The sequence below is a fragment of the Mus pahari genome, chromosome 1 (assembly GCF_900095145.1).
Source record: "Mus pahari chromosome 1, PAHARI_EIJ_v1.1, whole genome shotgun sequence".
Lineage (NCBI taxonomy): Eukaryota > Metazoa > Chordata > Mammalia > Rodentia > Muridae > Mus > Mus pahari.
This window is the reverse complement of record NC_034590.1, coordinates 47,255,263-47,274,449: the sequence shown is the minus strand read 5'-3', so window position 1 is coordinate 47,274,449 and position 19,187 is coordinate 47,255,263. Positions and strand designations below refer to the sequence as shown.

Genomic DNA, 19,187 nt, shown 5'->3' with positions numbered 1-19,187 from the left:
AAACATGGGGGCTGGGTTTGATACTCAGGACTCTAAGAACTAAACCAAGAAACCAGAGGAAACAAAATGTCCTTGAAGAAATAATTATGTTTCCAATCGTAAATTTTTAATAAATATAGCCTCTGAGGAAGTGGCAAGACTAGAGAAAAGGCAGAAAAAACTCTCATCAGGATTAAATACTTCTGGCTTGTGCTTTATGCCTCTCACAAACATCCTGACAACCTTATCAAAACACCAAAGTGCTAAGCACTTACAGACCAGGAAATATGTGAGTATTTTTTTTCCCAGAGCTGGTTAAGTCCAGCCTTATCAGGTACTAGCTTCCTTTCCAGCTCTTTCAAGTTCCTTTGTTCTGAGTCACCATAAGGTGAGTTACCAGAAAGCCCAATGCGGCTGTTTTCAGCCCCACTCCCCATTTCCTATTATCATTTAAAATACACGTAATTCGGAAGAACAATGCAATCATCAGATACTCAACAACTTGTATCCTACAATAAACATTCTATCAATGTATTTGCTTTATCAACCATTTATTCTTCCAGATACTCACTGAAAGGGAGCTGAAGACTCCAGACTAACTTGACAGGTACTACCAACTAGAATTCAATATGGGAATTAAATGACTAAGATACAGGAAAATACAAGCATAACATTTGATAATCTTTTGTGACAAGGTCTCACTATGTAGCTCTGCCTGTCCTAGAACTCACTGTAAAGACCAGTCTGGCCATGAAACTCAAGAGAGATCTGCCTGCTTCTGCTTCCTGTGTGCTGGGATTAAACACAAGCACCACCACCTCCAGCTCCAGCTCATTTGACACTTGGATTGTCCACCTCCCATCAAAATGTAGGACATTAGGAACATCAAGCTAAGTTCCTTTATGCTCCTTTCTGGTCAGGGCTTCATTACTAAAGCCAACCACTGCTTTGAATTTTTCTTGCTTTTTTGTCTATTTGAAAAGTCCATATAAATGAAATGCTACAGTAAATAAATGTCTTTGTATAACCTACTTTCATCTTTTCTGAGATTTTCAATACAGCTGTCATGTGGTGGGTGTTCCATTTTATTGTTTAGTAGAGCCACTTTGTATATCTATCTCAGATTGATTAAATACGATACTTTTTCATATTTTACTGTGTTTTCATACAAGTCATGGGAATTAGATTCACAAGGGGGCAAAGTTAGCAGTGTGAGTGGACTTTTCCCCAGGCTGCCCTGCTCTCACAGCATGGAGCTCTGCTGTTAACATCTACCTCCCAGACTGCTGCTCCTCCTCCTCTCCCGTTTCAGAACTCATAATGCGATGAAAGCCACTACACTTGGCTTTTTACAAGGTGCTGGGATCCAAACTTAGATTGCCATGCTTGTACAGCAACGTTTTTACCCCGAGCCACCTCCTCAGCCATCAACTTTCCTACATTGTCATCTGGGTCCTTCATCACAACAGGAATGTAACTGTATCAAGGGAATCAGCATGTTCGTGTGGTGTTTCCAACAACTTCCTTCCCGTCTTTGTCCTTCCAGTTGTTTCTCCTGCAGGTACACTTTGGGCCCCAAAGTGTTATCTCATGTGACATGTTTTGGTTGAGTTTCTTTTTGACCACTGTATTAGTTATTTCTCCCAGAGTTGCGATCAAAATACCTGACAGAAACAACTAAGGAAGGGAGGCTCTGCTTTGCTCTTGGTATCAGAAATCCCATCCAATGACAGCAGCGGAAACCAGCAGTGTGAGGATGTAGCCAAAGCTTAGTCACATGGCACCACACAGAGCAACAGTTAGACCTGGGCTGGAAGGAGTAAGTATCAACTTCAACGACCCACCCCTGGTGACCTCTCCTACCAGCAAGGCCCAAGCTCCTGCAGGCTCCATAACCTTAAAAACATCACTCAAAAAATGTAGATCAGTCTAGATTCAAATGGTACCAACCACACTTAAATGCAAAGGTCTATCGTGGCTTGGTTAAACCACAGAGGAGGAGAGCAGAAAGGGCTGTAAGCTCCAACTGCTGTCTGCTTTTATGCTGGGTGCACTTTCATAGAGATGCCCAGAGCTGCAAGAGAGCTGATGTACCCAGAAGGCATTCAACCACAAGGGGTCTGTTAAAAGATTTTAATCTTTTTCGAGTGATGTTTCCGGAATAAACCGCTCTGAGAGTGTCTGGATGGTATAATAATCAAGGACTGTATGTTCTGTTCCATCCCATCAATGAACCCACCAAGCCCACCTCAGAGCACTGTGTGAACCTGTAGCTTTGAGATTCCAAAGTCACCACCCTGTGCACTTCTGGCTTATAAATAAATCTGCAGACCCACAAGAAGCAGTCATCTTCACACTGCATGAGGGTTGGAAACGTCCTTAACAGGCAGAGAAGGGCTCTGAGGAAGAATGAGAAGAACTGTGACAGCAATAGGCCTTGGAGGTAGCAATCCTTTCAGAGTTTAAGCCTTGCTGCTGGTAGGTAGGTAGGTAGGTAGGTACTGTCTGTCGCAGGAGCCCACAGGGAAGACAGGGACAAATCCAAAGCAATCTATCTACATTTTCTTCTTTAGTAAAGAAGACAGCTAGAAAAATATGCAGAGACTAGTATAACAAGGACGGACTTTATATGGAAAGCTACAGAACATTCTAAAAGGGCTGTGGGAACTAAATCAACCATGTGGTTAAGGTTGAATATCTACTAACCAAAATCAACCAGTGAGAATGCAGTGCCTGTGCTTAGGAAATTCATCTTAAGTCTGTCATCATTCCCTCTACCAAAGCTGTGGGTTGCCACCCTCAAAGACACTTACAACTAATTTTCATGATCGACATATTCACTAGGATGTGTTTCTCCTTGTTTTATGTACATCAAATATTTAATGGCCCATTCTATCTGAGAGTTAAACTGACTGCAACTATTCAATGGTCTTCCAGGAGAAATCACTCAACTTACCACTCTCCCTAGCCATAGAGACACTGAAGAACTAAGGCAACTAAATAAGGCCTTAAAATGGGGAGTGGGGGGAGGGAGGTGTCTGTGCTGCACAACTCACCTTCCACCCAGATGAACCTTCATTACCTGTACTCAAAGGAGCCTGCTGCAAAATGCATAGTGTGGAGGTTTCCTTATATAAACTCTAGATCAAGGAACATGTAGAAGAAATAAAACGGACAAGAGTTGCAGAGGTGGCTCAGTGGTGAAGAGCACTTGCTACCCTTGCAGAGAAGCCAGGTTCAGTTCCTAGCACCCATAGGGCAGCATCTGCAACTCCATGCCAGGGGATCCGATGCCCTTTTTAGGCTATGGTAGACATGGGGCACACATATGGTGCAAACATACACACTCAAGCAAAATACCTATATCATAAAATAAAAATAAATGAAACACAGCTGGGTATCGCTGTTTGCCTTTAACACTAGCACTCTGGAGAGAGGAGCAGGTGGATCTCTATGAATTTTAGTCTAAGCTAGTCTGATCTCCAGGAAGCCAGGACTACACAGTGAGGTGCTGTCTCAAATGAATGAAGGAGTAAATGAATAATACCATCTTTTAAAGGATGAAAAACAAATTTCTCCTTGCTCAAAAGTTAAGACTATCTTCAGCAAAAGAAAGACCAGAGCAGAGCAACGCCATTGTTCTCTGCAGACCCTTCCTTTTAGGACTGACCCGTTTTACCCTTTCATGAGACTTGCTACTGATCCGCAAAGGCTTATCAGTGTTTTGTACCTTGAAAAGATGATGAGCTAGTTGTCATGGTATATTTAAACAACTAGCCTGCAAACCAGTACACACTACCAGGCTATACACTTGTCTACTTTACTGGTGAAATAATTACACAACAAGTAATGTTTTCCACAAATAGTCATAATAAAACCAGGATATAACGAATTAACTCCTGTTCCCTTGTTTCTTTCCATTTAAAAAAACTCCTCAAGCTAAGCCAGGGCTTCTTAACTTCATGTTCATGCCTTCATGTTCATGGAGGGCTGTGAAATTTGTTACACGTAAATGTTTATGAGTAGTCAGTTATGTGTATTTTTCCCCCTGAGGAGAAATAGGAACTAATTTCAAAGGAGTCACTGACCTGGGGTGAGAGTTAGGGTGAAGAGCACTGCACCTCAACAATTAATGGAAGGATTACCATAAATCTTGCATACCTCTCTTGTAGAGTAGTAGAAGTATTACTCTGGAAGAAAATTTAACAGCAAGTGGCTCTCTTACACAATAAGATGTCCTGTCTACCTCTGTCTCATCCCAGACAAAGATGGTACCAAGCTTGTTTCATACCTTTTTCCTTTAAAATATATTTCATAACTATACAAAATTACTGGTGTAAATAATTATTCCACTGCATTCACCCTTTAATAGCAAACATAAGCTCTTAACTTATGTTCATCTATCCTGAGCCCTGCCAATGTTCGCAGATTCTAACACAGAACTGAGCAAACTACACTACAGATTGATTGAGAGCACTCAAAAATCAGATTCCTGACTCCAGCCATTAAGTTACATACTTTTTAAAATTAAGTATCTTTACAAGTTTTACCTAGTGTCAGATGGTTTAGTAGGCAAAGGCATTTGTCACCAAGCCTGACAATCAAAGTTTTATTCCACAAACTCATGCAATAAAGAGAACTAACTTCCCGCGGTCTGCCCTGACTACATGTGTGCTATGGTATGTATGTATATGTGTACACACACACTCCCCACATAAAATTACTAAATATTTTACCTTGCAAAGTTTACACTTAACTAGTTCAGTTACTTTTGAATTTTAGTTACTATTTAAAATGCATTTATACAATAAAATTCACTTAGGGGAGAATTCTGAGTTTTACCATGTAGCTTAGGATCCTATAAGCTACCACTAAACCAACCCACAGAATAATTCCAAAATCCACACAGAGAATTCTCTCATGGTAAGACTATAAAGTCAGACCTTTTCACTACTCTCAGCTATGGCAATTACTGACTTTTAAAATCAATCAATCAATCAATTGTAGGTTTTTCAAGACAGGGTTTCTCTGTATAGCCCTGGCTATCCTTGAACTCCAAGATCTGCCTATCCCTGCCCCCTGATCCCATGCTGAGATTAAAGGTATGAACAATCACTGCCCAGCAAAATTTATGTTTACTTTAATAATACTTTTTCAAATATATAAACAGAACTATAGATTATGTAATCTTTGGGAACTGACTCTAAATTAAGCACAAAGCAATCAAAGTATATCTAAGTCGTATATATCAACGTTTTGTTCCTTTTGATAGCTGAATGATGATGTTCCCAATTTGTTAGCATGTTCACTCAGAGGGAAGGATGTGAGCTGTTCCCATTTTTTGGTGGTGCATGATTAAGCTGCTTTAGGCACATTTGTATAGACATTTTAGTGAGAATAGGCTTTCATTTTTCATTTTTCTGGAGTAAATAACCAAAAAGAGGGATGCTGAGTGATATAAGAAACTACCAAACTTCTTCAAAGTTGTCATTTCCACAGGCAGTATATGAGATAGAATTCTGCATCCATGCCTAAATTTCACAGTTTTAATTTTAGCTGCTTGGGTCAATCACTCTGGGTACTATGACAAAATGTGGGCCATTCAAACAACTGGAAAAAAAGTGATTCCCATTTTTTTCCCCTCAGATATCCCAAACTGACCATGAACTTGCTATGTAGCAGAAGATAACCTTGACCTCCTGTTCCTCTTATATCTGCTATGGCCTGGAATTACATGTGTGCTTCACCACACCCAATTTATGAGGTGCTGGAGGCTGAACAATCAGGATCCATCAGTAAGTACTCTGAATAGGTACTGATGCTCTAAATGTCACATATTTAGATCCTAGTATCTTGCAGTACTAACATAATTTGTGTGCTGTGGGGTATTTATACATTTTTCTCAATTATATTTGTTCTAAGGACAGGAAAAGGATGTTATTTATGAATCAGGAATATTTTATTAAAACTATGCATATTTGTAGTTATAACATTTAGATATCATTTGCTGAAAGAGTAACTATATGGGGAAATCCTTGTCTGATTAGAAGGATTTAATATAAGTATTTATTATAACAGGGTTGTTTTTATTTTTTATTTTTATTTTTTAAAGATTTATTTATTTATTATATGTAAGTACACTGTAGCTGTCTTCAGACACTCCAGAAGACGGCGCAGATCTCGTTACGGATGGTTGTGAGCCACCATGTGGTTGTTGGGATTTGAACTCAGGACCTTTGGAAGAGCAGTCGGGTGCTCTTACCTGCTGAGCCATCTCACCAGCCCTGTTTTTATTTTTTTAATGTGATCCTTTAAGAACTTTTATATGGCGTCATAGAGTCAATACCCTGGTCAAAGAACTGCCGAGTTTCTCAATGTTTATCTTGAGCTCATGCTTCCCTGACACACTCCTCTACTACTGCTTCCAACAATTCCACAGTATCTTTATAGAACCTTACATACAAAAAACACCTATAGTTATACTTTTGTGAATGAACAGTAAAAGATCACTGCTCTTCTCATGAAGCGTAAACCACCTGCCTTGCCTGAACAGTCAGTCCGGATGCACAGAGATGCGCCAGTCTACTTAGGCTATGTTCCTGGAAGAAGAAAATACTCTGTGCAGGAATTCTAGTTTACTCAGCCACTGAGGAGGCTGGAGCCACAGTGGTTGTTTAACAGGGAAAGCAGGTATTCCAAGGCAGTTTGTAAGTCTGTGGCTTCTCACCATGCAAAGTGTGATCTGTCCCTAACACGTTCCATTCTGCAGGCAGCTTCAGGTGTCTGAATGCCAGTGCAACCTTCTCATCAAGAGAGTTCACATCTCTAGAAGGAGGTCCTGATCGATCGAGGAACCGTGTGAAGTTCAGAGCCTGCTGATTTCCAGCACTGGTTGCCAGGAACTGAGCTGCATCATACGCCTCATCCTGGACGAAATGGAAGTCTTCTTCAGCGACTACAAACACAGGCAGGCCCTCTCTGGAAGCACAGAGCAGCACCTTCACTGTCTCACAGCAGTCATGACCTAAAGAAAGCACAGGCAGCAAAGAAAATTGAACTTATTGAAGAAAGAACCCAAGTGAGTCCTTTCAGCTTATTTTATAGTATATAAGATTTCTCCTTCTAAAAGAAAATCTTCCTCTCCTGATTTCTTAAAATTCTATTTTTAGTTTTCTTATTGTTATTTGCAAATATGAGTGATATCTTTAACAAATGGCTAACAAATATGAACCCCAGCTTTTACCACTCCAGTAACATAATATGTAACAAAGAACAGGCTGTAAAAACTACTGCTGTCACAGCTGAACAAATTATACAATGAAAGCTCTAGGAGCCTCTAAGGTCCAGCATGCAATAGATACTCTTCGGCTTACTGAGTAGAGTTAGATCTACACTAACAACAGGAGACATGTAGAATGGCAGGAGTGGCCCAGATAGCTCTGCACCACAATACAGTAAATCAAAGAATATAGACTAGTTAAAAGGAAAAACTTTCATGCTTTGAGCAAGCCAAGGTCCAAATGGTTACAGAACAGTTGCTCCCAGGTACCTTTTACCTGTCCCAACCACAAAGGCAATAAGCATGTCAATCAAATCACCTGGTTCAAATAAAGATGATGCAATGCTGTGGTTATAAGTCCCACTCAGAAAAGGGCACACTGAAGCAGGCTATTCTCCCTCCCCACCATAAAGTTCAGCAGGCACCATGTGACCTGAGACTAGCAGCTACATGCCACTGAATGCTTCACTACAAACTTTAAAGACTTAACAACACAAAGTTACTGTTAGTGCTCTTACAGAACAACACTTTCTTCTGCACAGTTTCCTAGCCTTTCAGAATTAAGTATTTCCAATAAGGAGATTGTATTCAACAAACTATTCACTATTTTTCCTCAGTTTTCAAATGCAGTTCTCAACTAGCTAGGGTTATATGTTGCTCCTACTATCAATACTTAGAGCGAGAAGAGAAGAGAAGAGAAGAGAAGAGAAGAGAAGAGAAGAGAAGAGAAGAGAAGAGAAGAGAAGAGAAGAGAAGAGAAGAGAAGAAGAGAGAAATAGAAAAAAATTTCCCCCAGATACATAAAAAGAGTAAGTTGGAAGACCATAGTGATGAGAGTGGTGTAAGCTATGAAGGCCCAGCCCGAGAGGTTTCAGGAGAACAAAATTAGTTAGCAACTGGGCTAGATACCATTTTTATGATATGTTGGCAAAGAATGTAGCTTCTTTTTGTCCTCGTTTTAGAATCTGGCTGTTTCCGGCTGATTTCACTGGCAGAAGAGATTTCAAAATTTCAATATTGCCCTGCTGTGTGGTATTAGCAACCTCTCTTAAGCAGGTCTATAACAAAAATGACACAGCAGGCAAAAAAGAAATACAAAATATGCATTCCAAGGAGAAAGGGGGCACTAGGAAATGTATTGTTGGAACCAAGGCTTATGCTGAAAAGATAAGGAAAGGCCTGCCATAAAATGGAATAAAGAAAGTGGTGCACTTGAAGCAAGACTGGACCACAGCTAAGCTTCCAACGTGAAACAAGAAAAGGCTTAAAACACTACCTGCTCCTTAAAAGCAACAACAAATGTAACTCTAAGAGGCAGCTAGGTTCCACCCCAAGCAGGGAGACAAACTTGGGAGCATTAGCCATAGCTTCAGAGTCAAGATGAAGACAGGAGTAAAAGAGCTGTGCAATGTTCTTCCACCATTAAGGAAAGAACCCAAGACTTAGGCATCTGGCAAGGGAGGTCCTGTATGGAGACCCTAAGAGACCGCTGAATGTAGCTAGGAAAATGAAGCCTGAATTACATCAAACATGCCAGGATGTTGGAAGTGCCAGAGCCACGGGATGCCTGCCAGGAAAAGTTGCATACAGGAAGTAGAACCACCCTAAGAGAAGTGTGTTACAGACAATAAAGCTGGATGGGGGGATGCCACCCCTTGACATCAGAGACTAAACTACAAGGATTTAAGAGTTTGCCCTTTTGGGTTTCAGTCTTGCTTTGGTCCACTTTTTCCTCACTGTGCCACCGTCCTCAACTTTTGGAATGATGGTCGTGGTGGTCATGGTGGTAGTGTGTATTTACCAACACTGCGTCTGCCTTGAGTTTTATAAAAGACTTTAGATTTTGAAATGACATTGAGACTGTAAAAAATTGTGTGGACTTTTCATGTTGGACTAAATGCATTTTGCTTTATGATATAGTTAGAAGCATATTAAGGCCAGAAAGTGAAATGTGTGGTTTGAATGAGAATGGTCCCCATAAGTTCATATGATTGAAAAAGTGGTCTTCAGTTGGTGGAACTGTTTGAGAAAGATGAGAAAATGTGGCCGTATTGGAAGATGCGTGTCACTGGCGTGGCTTTGAGGTTTTAAAAACCCATGGCCTTCCCAGTTAGCTCTCTCTGCCTCCTCCTTGTGGATCAAACTGTGAGTTCTCTGCTACTACTTCAGCACCATGCCTACCTGCCAGCTCAAATGCCTTCCTTCATGATAATCACAGACTCAGCCTCTGAAATGGTAAGCCCCAAATAAAATCTTTTTTCTCTAAGTTGGTCTCTCTTACAGAACTGAAAAGTAACTAAGATACCTCCTTACGCACATAAGTGGTACATACATACACACACACACACACACACACACACACACACACACACACACACAGGCAAAACAAGCAAATATATAAAATAAAAGGCAAATCTAAAAAAAGCACTAAGTACCTACTGTGTGGCCAAAACACTCAAGATTGGCAAGTATCACTATCAAGCTCAAGATTAGTTTTTAATCCCTGTATCTTTTCAAATAAAATGAAAAATGAAGGGGTTAACCATTTTTTAAAACTAAGGGCTGTGTAATATACATCTTGGAATAAAACTTATCAGTGTAGAAGCACAGGTAAAGCTCACTATAAACTTGCTCTAGAAAGATGACTGCTGGAGGAGGAGGAGCATTAATCTTAGGTCTGCCTCAGTCTCCTGCTATACTACAAAGGCAGGATGGGAAATTATAGCAAATTTGATACAATAAAAACAGAAGTTGTAGTGGGGAAGTGCAATAGCAACAATTTTCAACTAGTTTCCATGGTGGTTTTGTTTCCATTCAATTTCCTGGTAATAAGAGGAACATGAGCAGAGCTATTGTTTTTTTTTCTTTAAGGAAAAGTACTGAAATTTTACTCAATTTCTAAAAGAAGCTATCCTATAGCATCCAGAAACAAACAAAACTCCCAGGAACAGTTGAGGGGACAAAGTCCTAAGTTTAAGTGCAATTTAGGACCCTGCAGTGTCAATTTTGTTTACAATGGAAACAGAACATAATTATGAGGTCTGAAGGATCTGTTACCCACCAAGTAATCTCCAGGGAATAATGAAGGAAACAGTAGATTTGGGTGCCAAGTTCTCTTGCAGATAGGTGTGGTCATTCTAACACACACTCAGTCTTGAAGACTTTCTCTGATCATAAAATGATACCATCAGCCTTACAGAAGTGTTGAAAATATCAGAAGACATCATGCAAAGCACATGGCAAACAGGCAGCAGGAACTGGTAGTTATACTCAAAATACTACTGTTGTTTAAGTAACACACAGAAAAATAGATCACTAAATCTTGACAAAGTGTTTCATAAGCCAGCAAGCCTGTAAGAGAAACTGATGCCTTTATTAGCACTGCAGAACTGAATGAACAAATAAATAAATAAATAAATAAATAATAATAGGAGAAAAGACTTAAACAAAAAGCACCCAGAAGCACCCAAGTAAGAAGCAAGTTATCTAAGGTTAACAGTCTTCTTAGACTCAGTAAATTCTAGGCCCTGTGGGTCAAAAGTATGCGTGTGTGAGGTTGGGAGAGCCTCCCTGCAGGCTGCTTTCCCTGCAAGCTTTTTATCACCGTCTAAAGCATCTGCACCCATGGAAACGCAAAACTGCTACAAATAAACACAAGTACTGAACTATGACCCAAAAATTACTTCATTTCCTGTTAAGCTAAAAGTGGAACACATCCCACCCTGGGCCATCTCGCTTTTGGAGACTAAAACAATCCGGCCTTTGTTTTTATCATCGATCTAAAAAAGTACCCTAAAAGCACTTACTGGACCAGCCCAGGCCAATCCCACACAGAAAGAGTAGACTATATTAGTCAGCAGTGGGATATAAACTAGATTTACTACTCAGTTTATCATAGAAGCGTTTAAGAGCCTGATGTGGTTTTCTTCCTCTGGAGCAGTGAAAGTAAAATGCTCAGTTTGCAGACTGCTCTCCACCCCTCAAAAGAGGATCAAATAAACAGACACGACCACACTACTAGATCCTGTAGACTAATGGCAGGCAAACGAATTTGGTGCATTTATAGAATGTCTCTACATGCAGGGGAATAACAGTGAAGGAGAAAACACAAAAATAAACAAAGAAAAATACAGCAGCAAACTTAGAACCCCATCATGTGTACTGTGAAAAAGGGCAGGCTATTAAATCTACAGTGTGACTTCTGTATTCCAGCCTAAACCTTGAAGGCAGTGCTTGCCAAACCTTCTTCCTATTATCATTACTCCTAGGAGCCATTTTTAGCTTTTCCCTATTCAACCTCTACCTAGTAAAATCTGTGTCTCATTGATATGCCTTAGATTTGTTTATGTGTACATACTTTGTATGTGAAGAATAAGAATCTCCCCCAACACACACACCAAGATCCAATTTATACTCCCAAATTATATCATTCACGTTGTAATACCCTAGGATTAGGGTATTGTATTCACAGGTACAAGGTGATAAAATATATAAATGATGTATAAAAACATCATCACTACTAACCACAGATGTGGGTACTTTTTCCTCCCTTCAACTACTTCCTGGTTTGCTTTTCCAGTGCAACCCTTATATGAACTGCATTATTTGACTTTTACAAAGCAAATAGACAAACTCAAAGCTGTCAAGATATAATCTTATACTTGGATTACATAGACCATTATAAAGTGTTCAGTTCAAAATAGTAACTGATAAGAAGGGAAATATAAGAATTCTTGACTGTGAAATTAAAAGCTCATAGTTTTTTATTTCAAAATACTTCTTGATTTGATAACCAACCCCTGCTCCTAAAGAGTGTCTTGCCTCACAAGAAGTAAAAATTACATGGCACTATAAACATAGGACCACTTTGTAAGATTTAAGCTCTAAGTTTTCATTAGCTAAAAGCTACTTGTAAATACAATAGATTTTTTTTTTCCATTTCACAATGAAACTACCTTACATGGTCAGCTATCCTGGATAAATATGAAACAACAGAAAAGTACTTAAGTGTTGAGTCTAATTTGACATCAATGAAAATTTGTAATTTTACTACCAAACAGAAGCCTTTGTTTGGATTCTAGAAATATAATAAACTAAAAAGATTTCATTTTATAAATAGCCTATACCAAAGCCTTTCACAACAGTGTACTAAAGTACTAAATCCCTATTCCATTTGTAAATGACAAAATCATAATTTGCTTTGCCAAAAGTGCCTAGTAAAAGTGAACCCCCAAACTTTATTATACATCCTAAGAATACCTTTGAGATAGATGGCTCAATAAAACTGAAATGATAATTCTTCAAGCAGCCATCTGAAAGTCTCTCTAAGTTTTTGTTCACTTACTATTACTGGAGGAGAAGAAAGCAGGGATGCTGAGGAAGGCCAGAAGACTGCGTATGGAAGTCAAGTCTCTCTTTCCATCCTGAATTCCAGAGATCAAACTCAGGTAGTCCGACTTGTATAGCAAGCCTTTTTACCTGCTGACTTTCTCTAGCCTCAAAGTTATTTTGAATGGAACATTTTATTATGAATTGTGGCCAGTCTCTAATGTTAATTACTGTAAAGATGAGTTTAATTTTAAGAATGAGAATTTGTTTCAAAGTTTTTGAAATATTTTTACTAAATGTTACTATATACCATATATAGTATGCTCTTTATAAGGCATTCAAATAGCCAAAAACATAAAAAGTAGAAGGGTCTCTATGCTATTTATCTTAAGATGAAGTATATTATATCTCCAGACTTCAAAAGAAGAATGGAAAACAATAAAAATTGCTTTAAAAGCCTTTATAACTTTTTTATAGTTTCCTTTTTACTTTTGAATCAGGATCTCATATAGCCTGTATCATTCTTAAACTTGTTATGTGGCTGAGGACGGTCTTAGCCTCCTAATCTCCTGCTTTATAATCTCCTTTTACTGTAAGATTCTTATCAGAAACACACCCACACAAATGAGAAAATAAAGTCAGTCATGGTGGCTCACCCATGAAATCTCAGTGCTCAAAGGTGGGACAAGCTGGTGACAATGAGATCCTCTCAAAAGACCTCTTCCCCAAGAGGAGGACGCTTATAACTGTTTTACATGATGCAAGAATTTTTCCTATAATTTAGAAATGTCTCGTTTTTCCAACCTATTTACAGAAAATATTTGATAAAAGGTTACAGACTAGCATGAAAATGTAGCTGCTTTCTGAAGGTCAATCAATCATCTGGTTTTAGTAAGAACTAAATGTAACAAAACACAATGAATCATACAGAGAGCTCAAAGAAAACCCAAAGCCAGCTATCTGAATAAAGCATGACATTAAAGGGGAGAACAAGGCACAAAGCTTTTTCTTCTTAGAACTCAGATGACTGGAAATGGCAGGGCTCACCCTAGAATAAGCAGAAAGGGCACAGAGACAGCCCTATCAGGAACACCTGCTACAAAAAAAAAAAAAAAAAAAAAAAAGACAGTGAGTATTTATCCAGTAACTGTAATGCCGAAGCACTGTACAGACTTCTATCAAGAATTTTGATTGGCCGACAAGGGCCCTCAACAGACAGGAAGTCTGAGGCTATCACTATCACTGACTGACGCACTGAAACCATCAAAGTCACCTCTGGGAAGAGAACACAGACTTGGTGACAGGCTCAGAATTCAACTCAAGAAATCAAACTCCTTTTGTAGTTTCCCAAGGAGGGAAGAGGGAAGGGAGGGTAAGACAGGCACCTCTCTAGAATGTCTGCTCAGGTGAAACAATGTCCACCAAGCAGCAGGGATCCTAGAAAAGATGAATGAGCATACACGGGTATGCAAAACAAACCCTTGCCCTTATGAAGCTAATACTTTAGCTGAAATAAAAGGGCAATGGGCTAAACATGCAGTGTATGAGAAGCTAACTGAATAGAAAAATGTTAGAGTAAGTCCAGGAAGTAGGCTGGCGTGCAGATGCACTGTAGTGTTTTTAGAAAAAGCATGCTGAGGCAGTTCCTAAGGGAAGGGAAAACACAAGTCTAAGATGACCATAAGAGCAGATTGAAGCCAGTTTGATCCTAGGTTATAAAGTTAATCCCATGATATGAATAAGATGTTTAAAGTTGTTTGGGTTCTGTACCCGACCCACAGCCTTCAATATCCATCTCTACTTGTCCATTACAAAATGTTGGACGAACTCAAATGACAGTAGCTGAAAGAGGCAAGTAAACAAAAAGCCTCAAACATGATGACCAAAGTAGGGGGATCCAGTTGGGAGCCTCCACCAGTTTCTCACACACAATCCAGAGTACAACCGAGATCCACATGCTAAAGTGATGACATAATTGCCCCTACCCTCCCGTGGGTACACAAGAGTCTTTCTGAACGCTGACATAACTGGGCACTTCCTACCAGAAATCAATGAAATTAGGTGAGTGGAGGAATAATGAGGCTATTGAGGAGAGAAAATTTGAATCAGTAAGAACGATAGAGAATAGAAGACCTAGGTAAGTGAAAAGCTGATAAAAGAGAACAGAAATTGAGTATTCTAAGCTACAAGTGAATGGATGGGTCAAGAATGCCAAAAATAGTAATCGAGTGCAATACTGACTCTGGTTGGATTAGATCACTAGGGCAGAAGTATTTGGGATCAAGAAACACAAATAGATACCCACAGAGTGTGTGGCTAGGGTGTTCCTGGGAAACACACACGCAATGGGGGGTAATTTTAATTATAAATTCTAACTAAGAAGAAATGAATCCATACGACTAATCTCATTTCACTTCCTGGCAGGAGTCTACCCAGGGGCTGACTCCTAGTTGGAGAACCCTCTCCCTTCCCAAAAGGAAGTTGATAGCAGTGCCTGATGACTTGTAATTGATTTCTTACATTGTGTTTACACTTACAATGCAGTGGTAAGTAGCCCTGCACTCCATAGTGTTCTATGGCTTGTAAACCAAGGCATTGCCTTTATGCAAAAGATGTAAGACCCAAAATTAACCCATAAGCCCCACCTATGCAAGGGAGGTAACTTCTGCATTCTGGGAGCTGTAGTTCTTAGAAAATAACAATGAAGCAATGGGAAAATACGGTGGTTAAATGGTTTTGTCCATAAAAAGACCTACAACAAGTGTCTTGGGCCTCTCAGCTAGGAATTTCAGGGAATGGACCGGCCAGAGTTCACTGAGTCAGTATTTAATATTTAATAAAGCTTGCTTCAAAATTTGGAGGAATACTCCAAATCATGTTGATAGCTTCATTATTTCTCCTTAAATAATAATGGTAGAATTAGTCTTTCTCTTTCAAATCTCAGGATTAACAAAGAAACTGTGCACCTCAGACATGAGGTATGTATTACTAATTAGGTTTTCTGTTTTGGTTTTGTCACTGTGAAATTCAGAATAAAATAAATTTTGAAGCATCATCGTGATAATCACATGAGAATGTATACCTCCCACGTATCTCAGTTTTCTCCAACTCTCAAGCTCCAATAAATTAGTGGGTTTTGTTCTTTTTTTTGCTGATCCTGATATCCTTCCATTTGTAACATCACTGTACTTCTAGTTAGGTTCATACGTGTGTGGAGCAAACAAAAGCATTAGCAATATACTTAGAGATCTAACAACAGCTGTTAGGTGAGCACCCTGCTTTGCTCCTTCTATTACTCTATACTAACCAAATGTGTGGTATGTGTGTCCCCACCAAGAATAAAGAAGCCCAGTATATTATATGGGCCAGCAATCCCAGCACTCAGGAGGCTGAGGTAAGAAACAGTTTCATGCCCAGCCTTGGCTATTTGCTACCAAACTTGGCCTCAAAATAAAGAGCAACATTACAAATAACTGATGAAGGCTAGAAAAGACACCATTTAGATACTTACCAGGAGCAATTGTCTCCAACGTATCAGAACTGACTTTCCGGGTACTTGTGCAGTGATAGAGGGTAGAGCCAGAAAATATCAAGTAGAAAATAGCATCATCTTCAACTTTGTCCTCTTCAGCAAGCAATACTGTAACAACACAATCGCCCTGGAAAAGAGTCCACAAGTCTGTATTAGTAAGGTTCCTATTGGAAGCCTGCTAAATTTTTCTTCTCATAAATTGCTACTAAGTCTATCCATTTCCCAACAAAGGTGAGGGTGTATAGATCTGCCTTGAAATGGCAATGTGTGCATTCAAACTCCACCTACAAAGATTTATTTAGATCCATCAAACTTAACTTTCCTGGTCTTGTATAAATGGAAACAACCCTTCTGCCTTTAGAGTTGCTATATGAAACTCATGAACAGAATGGACTTTCCACCTATTTAAATAAAAGGTCACTTTGAATAGCCTGTGCCTCTCGATCATCTGACATCCCTGTTCTTCTCCTTTACTCAGCCTTCCAGGAAGCCTTTAAAACGAGGTTAAGTGTCATGCCAGTAACTATGCAAAGAACTTTGCTACTATTGATGATGACAAACATCTTTGTCTACCAGTTTCAAATACTCTATTTTTATAAGTTGGCTTCTTTAAAAAAAAAAAAAAGCTAAAGCTTGTAGTTAAATATACTCTGTGTCATGCAGCCCTAATTAGCATTCTTTTCAATTATAAACAAAATTTGTGTTATAACCATAAGCTAACAAGAACAGGAAAAAAAAAAACCCTTTAACACATCAAAGTTTAGGGTACTGAGATTTAATATTTTTCAAATCTTAATAATGAAGTACAGAAACATCAATTTAGTTAAAAAAAAAAAACCCGGACATTTTAACATAAAATTGGGGAAAGCATTATCATTTAATTTATATGTCTTCATCTTTTTCATTTTAATCAACCATAAGATATGTAAGGGAATCATGCCACCCTGTGGCCATATTACTAGACCCAGAATTGGTAGAGAAGAAGGCAGCATTTTGATATATGCTGAAAACTTAAAATTATATCATCAAACCTAAGATTAAGTTTAATAAATGTTAAGAGCACATTGTCTTTATAGACTGAGTTCAAACTGTTTCCTGGAGCATAAATGTTGTTTTTATTTTATACCCAGTTCTCAAGTCCACCAAATTCGACACATAAGTCAGAATGAGCCATAACCCCAAATAAGCCATAACTTAACTGAAACACTCCAAAGCACCATAACACAGAGATAATATGGTCAGAAATGAATTATCATTAGTTTTGATCACTACTCCAAACTGTAGTTTGGCCTTACATACACGCCTTTCTCTGGAAATGATTTTAAAAGGCTTAAACCAGAGAAATGCCATCCTTTAGTATGAGGCAATCAGCTTAAATGTCTGAGGCACAATGAGAACAGTCCAAATAAAAACACAGAAGTTTTATCCTTTCCTTCATGTGCTGGAAACTAAGACCCATGGCTCACACCCTCTGCCTCTAGCTTGTTTTGTTAAGTAACTCCATGCCATAGCTGTGCCCATTCATCCATACTTACACACTTACCTACATCTTCACAAGAGAGGAAGTCTACTCACATTTCTAACTGAAATTTCTAACTTAGATTTCTAAACTGGAATTCTACGACAGAATCCTTCTTTTCAGAGCCCAGAACTTCTCTCACATGAAGAGAGTTCTTGCTGAGGTTCTTTCTGTATGTGCCCAGACTAGTTAATTTGGGGCTTCCTTTCAATGAGGGCAAGAGGTGGCTGACATAAGCAACTGACATCCTTTTAACAAAGCACTAATACAAAATTACTAAATTCTGAATTGTTCTCATACCTTTAACTTTTTTTTAAAGCTAAGTCACATAACCTTATACCTAAGAGAAGAGAACAAAGCTTTATTTACTTCAAGACAACTCAAAGGCTAAATTCCAAAGGCACTTGGAAGTAAATGTAGTTGATTCCCTCTAACAGTAACAGAGAGCAAACACACTCCGCATTTCCCAGGTGCACAAAACTCCTATTTTATGAGTTACAAAGACAAAAATTTCCCTCTCTTCATTAATGAGAAATGTATCCTTGAACTTGATCATTTTTAGGGTCATAATTTCACAATAACTAATGAGAAAGGTAGTCTACATTAAGCATTATCTTATAAGCATAGATGATCTCCCAAATAAAAATGTATAATGATTTAAAAACTGCTTAACTGGGGTTGGTGAAATGGCTCAGCAGGTAAGAGCATCGGACTGCTCTTCCAAAGGTGCAGAGTTCAAATCCCAGAAACCACATGGTGGCTCACAACCATCTTTATCAAGATCTGACTCCCTCTTCTGGAGTGTCTGAAGACAGCTACAATGTACTTACATATAATAAATAAATCTTTAAAAAAAACAACAACTGCTTAACTATCCATAACAATGGGTTTTTAATATAAGGATTTTAAAAAATAAAGGAGAATTATAAATGGTGGGATGTCTCAGTTGCCCACATCTTTTACTTACTTATACAGAAGTTACTATATTAGTAGCACTGCAAGAATTACCTTATGATTTAGATAAAAATTGTTTAAACTCTGACTCTCCACCAGAACTCCAAGAATATGTGTTCTTTTTCCATACCAAAGATTGCCTCTCTACAAGACCTTGGCAAAGACTCTATTCCACAAAATACTAGTCACCTAGGACCTTTCTTCAATAAGCAGGAATAACTTGGGGGAAGGAGGTAATAGAATGGAAAAGAGCTATGCACTTCAGAAGTGAATTAATTATACTGTAGAAGTGGATTGAAGAGACAGGATGTGGGAAACAGGGTAAATAGAGATACAGGAAAATGAAGTAGGAAATTTTGGGGGAAGAAATGGTAAAAGAGAAAAATCACTGATGTCTTATATATGTTGGCCACACATATTAGAAGGTAAGTCTGGTCAGCAGTAAGACAACTATGGCAATAGCTTGGGCCAACTTGTATAAACTCATGAGAGTCCGCTGTTAAACTTCTGGGAATTCTATAAGCCAACTGCAAAGCATAGTCATTATTAGAAATTAAACTTACAAATAACTTAGATTAAAAGCAAATATAATACCT

At 38.7% G+C, this 19,187-nt stretch overlaps 1 protein-coding gene across 7 annotated transcripts in view; it reads right to left on the bottom strand.

The window, feature by feature from the left end:
* Positions 1-19,187, bottom strand: part of Akap13 (A-kinase anchoring protein 13) — a 289,605-nt gene that overhangs the window by 165,776 nt on the left and 104,642 nt on the right. For all 7 annotated transcript variants that reach the window (XM_029539287.1, XM_029539292.1, XM_029539294.1 and 4 more), the window contains exons 3-4: positions 16,098-16,245; positions 6,707-7,003 (exon numbers count right to left, since the gene is read on the bottom strand). In XM_029539287.1, coding sequence (XP_029395147.1) covers positions 6,707-7,003; positions 16,098-16,245 — 445 coding nt within the window. The remainder of the gene's footprint in view (positions 1-6,706; positions 7,004-16,097; positions 16,246-19,187) is intronic.